This window comes from Gobio gobio, assembly GCF_949357685.1.
Source record: "Gobio gobio genome assembly, chromosome: 12".
Classification (NCBI taxonomy): domain Eukaryota; kingdom Metazoa; phylum Chordata; class Actinopteri; order Cypriniformes; family Gobionidae; genus Gobio; species Gobio gobio.
Window position 1 is genome coordinate 8,122,059 of NC_137105.1, and position 7,398 is coordinate 8,129,456.

The following is a 7,398-nucleotide window of genomic DNA, read 5'->3' on the forward strand; positions in this document are numbered from 1 at the left end:
TGCATGAAATGTAATTTTCATTAAAAGCATTCATTCTGGGTTTTGTAAAGGAAAACGGTTCCTTCTGGGGCTGAATGAATATCTGGTGAATAGAAACCACAAAGGCTGTTGAGTTTTTCCATACCAGTCCTGCGGTTTGGTCTATACAATGACAAACTAACGTAGCAAGAAATAGAACACTTTTGGATAAACTTCAGATTGGAAAAAAAAAAGGTAGCCAAACACACATAATTATGCTAAAATCAAAGCTGCTCAGTGGGCTTTATAGGGTCATTGTGATTTATTATTTAGAACACATTTTTCAATGTTCGCAATGTTTCGTGTGAAGTACCAGTGATGTAGTTTCCTAAAACTGAATGACACTTGATTGCATCTTATCTTCTGATGGGTTCCAGATTGATCCATCGTTGGACAAATCCAATGGATGTGATTGGTAAATCTATTTCAAACTAAGATGCTTCCTTTGTTGATATACTTTTGAGTGTCCCTACTTGACAGAGCCAAAAAATGCTACTAATACGACCATGTACGCTTGAAAAACAACATGCGTTTCCTTTTCTGTTTCTTTTGAGATTATGCAGTGCCTTCCCAGAGTTTAGAATCACCATATCCAAAGTTTTGGACAATATGCTTCTTTTGGCATAAATGCATTAAAGTAACTTGCAATTATAATTAAAGACCCGCAATAAGGATGTTTTTCGATGACATCATAATGGTGAATTATACACATTACAACAGCAGTGATGCCTGATTGCTGGATTAAACTTTTTGAAGATTACACAGCATTTTAGCCATCTGAGTGATTTAGTATTCAAGAAACCGATTAAAACAATTTAGAGATGCTTTAGTAGATGCATTGTCTATGTTTTGAAAAGTCGTCCCTTATCAATGGAAATTCATCCCTAGATTAGAAGTATTTATGCTGATATTGTCCAAAACCCAACTTTGCCGATGGTGTTTTCAAGTTTTTGGAGGGCTCTCTACATGACGTGCTGGTTTCTGGCTTGTATCTGATTCTTACTCAAATCGGATTATCATGTTTTGAATTGTTTGTCTGAATTCCAGTACTGCATACAGTAACCACAAACGTTTATATGCAACAGCATTTTTGTTATATCATGACTTTTAAAGAGAACTTCATTATCATCATCATCCATGGTTTATTTTTTGGTTTCAAATAATGTATTCCCAGATGCACACTGAATGAAGATCATATATTTTTTTTCATGATAAATACACATCATTTACAAATAAAGTGGTTATGCAATAAATACATCATAAAAATCTGAGCATTATACTTCATGTGCAATTGCACTCATTTTGAAATGTACATGGGACCGAAAAAAAAAACATCTTCAAAGCCACTGGAAAAAGCAAGCACTCTCATTAAAATATTTATTTTCCCATTTTTTTTTCAGTCAACATAAATATATTCATATATATTTCTTTTCTTCCTCCAAAATAGCTCTTTGAATGTTCTTTTGCATAAATAAAAGTCTTCATTGGGGAGATGTAGTTCTCATCGGCACCCACAGCCCTCCACCACCATGTCCTGATAGTTTTTAAGAATGACTTTCTCGTACTCGTCCAGGTACAGAAGCGAAATGGGGCTGAGCTCTGTCGGGACGCAGCAGGCTCGGGGAATGTTGGAATTGACCGAGTTCACCAGCGTCTGGACGATGGCGTGATTGGTGGAGTTCAGGTGGTCCGACAGCGGGAAGGGACACTCGCCGTGGCAGTAGAAAGCGTGGTAGCCGGGCGGCGCCACGATCCACTCATTCCAGCCCACGTCGCTGAAGTCCACGTAAAGAGCGTGCCGCCTGCAGTTCGTACGCGGGTGCTTCCTGCGCTGCTTCGGCCCTCGCCGCGCCTGCCGCTTCTCTCGGTTCGAATGCAGGACGGCCGAGCCTTGACCGTCATGGCTGTAGGTCACCAGAAGCGGTCGGGCCTGCGCCCACGAGTCCTCGTCCGCGTGAAGGGAGCGGCTAACCCTCACGTGCCTCCTCCGGTTCCTCTTGGCCTCCTCGGCTCCTTCCGGCTCCTCGGGATGGAGCACTTCCACAAGAAGCCCGTGGTTGTGCTGGGATTCACTGGCCCAGCGAGCCACGGCCGAGCCCACGTCGAAGCTCTCCCAGCGCGTGTGAGAGTCCTGCACCAATCGGGTGTCGAGAAGTCTGGTTAGAGGCTCTTTGGAGGGGGCCAGCGCTGGCCTGAACACCTCGTAAATGTTAATTCGGTGGAAGCCACCCTCACCAGGGTCACCGAGAACCTGGTCCCTGAAAACACGCAGCTCCGCGGCCGTGATGAGCTCCTCGACGGGAACGGAGGTAAGGTTGAAGAAAAACTGCTGTGTTGTTTTTCCTTTCAGGCTGGACAGTGCCTCAAAAGCCTCTGGAACGACAGAAGAAAGAGTCTGTTAGAATCGTGTCAACTACAAAAGAACACTGTTCGATTCTGTCGGGAGATGTGAACCATACACTTCTTCAGGCTGAAACCTGACATTTTTTGGGATTTTCCACTCAGCATTTTCTTGTCTGGCCTGAGCGAGAGATTATACGGTAGAACCAGGTGTTAAAATGAAAGGCTAGCTGCGAGCGCGAGGCTGTTTGTGTGGCTGTAGAGTGACAACATTCTCTTGTTTCCAAGTCTTTATTGAATAAAGGTTGCAATCAGCAAAGGCACAGCTACTCCTACGACTCAATGCCCTAAAATAAAACGCTCTTAGACCAAAGAGCTCACTTAATCTCTTTTGAAAAGAGACGTTTTGGAAATTCCATTCCCAATAATCCAACCTATCTGCTTCATAATCACAAAGAGCCTACTGAAGATAAGCACGCTTTATTTGATGTGGGAAAGCCCAGCTCTTTCTTTCCCTCGTTCTGTCTGTCTGTCTTTCTTCACCTTTTCCTTTTTCTCCCAGTCAATCCGTCTTGAGGGGGAGTGACTGCGAACATGTCGGGGCTTGTCGAAAGCAGTTAGCCACAGTTATGAGTGTATTGACATTCCTAATTTCTGTTTGTATGTTATGCCAAAACAGCAAATCGTACAAGTCGTACATTTATGACGGCTACCTTCAAAACTGACTAAGAGCCTCTCGGAAGGACTGACGCCAAATAAAAGTTATTTCAGCAGCTTCATATTGGAAGGAGTTATAAAACAATTACATAATATTGCGTCGAGAAAAAAAACTCTTTGAGGGATGTAATAAAAATCCTGTTAAGTCTTTAACCACAGACTTCACCAAATTAAGACAATGAGAAAAGCCTGAGGCATAGGAGGTGCCTAATTACTACAGCGAAACGAGAAAAACTCTCATTTGGAGGGAAGAGGGGAACAGGGAAGACAATGCAAATGCTTAAATTGTTTGTTTCAATGTGAGCACACAACAAGCATCCTTGTTTGCAGTGTGTCAGCTCAACCACTGGATGTCATCCATCCGAATCTGTGCCGTTTTACAAGGGCCGCCTAAAAAGCCTGTAATGACTCTCGTATGGATCCCTCCCCCTCTCTTTACCACAGTACAGCGAGTTAGCGTGATTTTTCCTGTGTTGCCACGAAACTAAAGTGAAGTTGTGTGTTATAGTTTATGTTGACCTCTAAACAGACTCCAGAATGAAGCCTTGCTTCCATGAGCAAGGCCAGTGACATTCACAGGCTCAAATCTTCCAGAGCAAGAGAGGGCATGTTTCACGATTGTTCAAATCAGATAACACACCTAAAAGAGACTTAATTGACATGCCACCTGATCACACTCGGGTGGATTTCATTATAAAAAAACTAAACGGATTCTGTTTCTAGCGAATTTAAATCTGACCATTCAACAAGGCCACCCACTGGCTCAAATAGTTAGGCTAGAATTACTCGGGCATGTGATAAAGAGTTGAGCAAAGCTAAACACACACACACGCACACAATATCTGTATGAAAGGTGGTGCAAAAACAAGCCCCCCCTCCCATTGATGGCTCGAAAACATCAATGTCAGAACTTGATGGTGAACAGCAAAACTAGCAGCCTCTGCACAAATACCATCCTGGATTTCCTCATAAGGCTTGTTACTGTAATCTGTGGATTCTTGGAAAATAACTAGTGCATGAACTCCACACCTTGTCTGGAAAACTACTCTAAGTGCACTCAAACACTATCAATTATTTGCAGTAAAGTCACCATTAGGATGCAATTTTTTGCTTCTTTAATAACAGTGAGAGCTGTTTATGGAATGTCATTGCGTCACATCATTCCTTAGAATTTTAGAATGTTCTGAAACAAACACTCTTTTAAACCTCAAACTGAAAATGTGTATTTTCAGATTTTTTTCATTTAAAATAACCTGGAAACCTAAAGTAGACTGCACATATTCGCAATCAAAAATTAGGCTCACCTTCGTGATGAAAACTTCGTATTGTGTTTGCTCTGCTGGCTGCCCGTTCCACGTGCTTTCCCATAGTGCTCCTCGGGCGCCGGATGTTCGGGTCATCGTTTTCAGAGTGCATATAATACAAGTCCAGCATATACTGAGGGACCACGGCTGATTTGCTCGGCGTGGGCCTTCGCTTCAGTCCGAACATGTTGAGCAGCCGCAGCTCGAACTCGTTCAGGAAGTTCATATCTGATCTCTCCGGTGTGTGTCTCCCCGAATCACTGTATTTCCGTCGGTCGATCTCGGGAATGAGTCCAGAGGCACCTCCCAGCAACACCTGACCGAGCAGCAGCACCGTGAGAGCACGGACCACGGCGACCATGATCAGTCAGTTCCTGTGAAGAGAGAATACGGATTAGTCCTTCTATCAAATTGACAAATTAGCTTATTTGACATAAGTGGGGTTTTTTTGCATCTTGGGTTCAGCAGAGAACATAATTCATACCATCAACCATGTTCATGGTTTAAAAAAAGGTCATAGGAGAACCTTTTTAAGTTCCACAAAGAACTTTTAGAAAGTCATCATGCACTGATCTCAAGAAACCTGTACAGTAGGAAATTATTCTTTGCTGAACTTCAGGTCAAAAAACATTAAATAACTCTATTTTTAAGAGTATACAGTATGTCTCTGATATCTCCAGCCCCCCTCTGGAGTTAAGTGCCTTGCTCAATGGCACAATGGTTCATAGATCACCCATCAAACCTTCAATCACTCACAGAAGTTTAAGGTTTGTTTGGTTATCATGGAATACCTGTTCCTTTAAGTCCTAAAAACACTTTTGACTACCAGCCCAGAGCTTCAACCACTTATATGCGTGGAAAAGATCCCTAGCCACATTCAACCTGAGGCTTTTGGAGATGAGTCTGTGAGGCAATGCACACGCACACACGAAAAGATTAAGAATAATATCCCTGCCGCAGGCTATAATAAGAGATTGATCTACAGTGAAAGCAGGATGTCAGACAAATGGGATGAAACAGGAAAGAGTGAATCAAAAGAAATCGAAAGAAGGGAGAGAGAGAAAGAGACATGAAGACAGCAGACATGGAGTCTGCAATTAAAGGGAGATAAGAGAGCAGTGTCTGGGTGGGGGTCTGCCTTTAGATCATGAAAGGAAAGTCTTCAAAAGGACTGAATGTCTAGCAAAAGACGAGGCGAAAGAGAGGCAGAGTGGTGAGGCTACAGGTGGTAGATCTTGCGCAAAAACAACTCAAGCAACAAAGACGACAAAGAGATCTGATGATAAGGAACCAGAGAAGTGTTTTCTTTTCATTTGCGCCTGACCTTGCAGACTACATGTATGCACTCACATAAGGGGATATACGATGCATTACGTTATAGAAATGTCAATAACACTCGCACTCCTTGCAAAAACGAAATATCAAACAAACAAAAACATTTCGTTACCGAAGGAGGAAGCGCTGTGGCCGGTCTGCGTTCCCGTCGTCTCTTAAATTCCTCATGAATTCGTGTTTTAATCCACAAGAGTTTTCTTTTTTTTTATCCCACGACAGAGAGTCGCCGCGACTCAGGACGCCTCTTCTTGTTCATACTTGTGCAACACTTCAGACTGTACTGTACTAAACCCTAATAAAGAGCGCTTAGGTCAAAGAAAGCAGCAATTCCAAAAGTGACAGTGCGATATCGCCGATTCCCGGATTTGTCATTGTTTTGTTCAAAACAAAAAACTGATCAGCAGAAGTGTTTGGAGACCGCTTGGAGACTCATCCCTTGGTGGACCACGCGTCTGTGCCATTGATTGGAGCGCTCCGCGAGCGCGAGGCTTTTTGTTGTCTGGTGATGTCACAACGACTGTCATCATTCAAGTCCATTGAACGCAGCGCGTTCTCTCCATTCAAACGTTTAAACATGCCCACACTGTGCGCGCGTTGATGGATAGAATTAGTCTTTGCTCATATTCTACGTGTTCTACACTGTAAACGTGTTAGTAATTCTAACGGGAAAAGAATGTTACCATAGAAAAGACAGTAAAACAAAAATAATTATAATAGGGTTTTTTAAAACTTTAAAAGCTCCCAAATATGATTAGCCTACTATAATATAAAGCATTAAACAAGGCATCTGTATTTTCATGTATTAAGAGCCTTTTACAATATGAAAGTTGTAATATTTGTATATTTGTAATATGTGGGTTTATGAAAGTTGAGTTTATTTAAAAAAAAAAACTATATAAATAATTGACTTTTAATTTTTTTTGTCATTGCAATACAAAACCAAAAGAAATTCTTAAAATAGTGTGTGGAAAATATGTGTTGTTTCAAACTGACAGTTTTCGTTACTATTCTTTTCGATGTAAAAACCTGAGGAGAAACATTTTAATTCAAATTTATATCCTTTAATATGTATTTCTATTTCACTTTTCACACTAATGTTTTCCACAGCAGCTTTACAGCAAATATTGCCTGAGGGAGATGGTGGACAATCACTAGAAAAACACAAGATTACATCCCTTTACGGCCCCCTGGAGTCCAGGAATATTTCATTTGTTTGTAATTGGCAGTGTTTGGATACATATTTTTACTCATGCATTATTAAAGTACATTCACCTGTAGAGAAACATTTCCAGTTCAATTTTATATAACGTAATGTTCATTTCTAAATCACTAGTCTATATATTTCTAAATTGCCTAAAGGCGACAGTGGCCACTCTCTAGATAGCATCCCTCTACGACCCCCTGGGAGTCCCTGCCCCCAGTGTTAAAACCCCCGTGTTAATAGAAAATAAGTGTAATTGTACTGTAAAATTATACATTACTTTATATATTTACATCTATCTATCTTCCTGTCTATATATATATATATATGTGTGTATGTGTATTTTCACACACACACACACACACACACACACACACACACACACACACAGACAAAACTTCTTACTTCATGAACAGTTCACACCATCAATCCTGAGCAGACAAGGTTCTGGAGAAGTGTTTCTTCTCTTTTTAAATAACAATG

At 41.4% G+C, this 7,398-nt stretch overlaps 1 protein-coding gene across 1 annotated transcript; it reads right to left on the reverse strand.

The window, feature by feature from the left end:
- Window positions 1-1,140: 1,140 nt before the first annotated feature.
- On the reverse strand, window positions 1,141-6,185 carry bmp2b (bone morphogenetic protein 2b). Its single transcript, XM_079831012.1, has 3 exons — window positions 5,827-6,185; window positions 4,380-4,753; window positions 1,141-2,391 (listed from the first exon to the last, which is right to left on the reverse strand). Exons 2-3 carry the CDS (start codon window positions 4,738-4,740, stop codon window positions 1,520-1,522), a joined length of 1,233 nt encoding a protein of 410 aa, XP_079687138.1. The 5' UTR covers window positions 4,741-4,753; window positions 5,827-6,185; the 3' UTR covers window positions 1,141-1,519.
- Window positions 6,186-7,398: the final 1,213 nt, after the last annotated feature.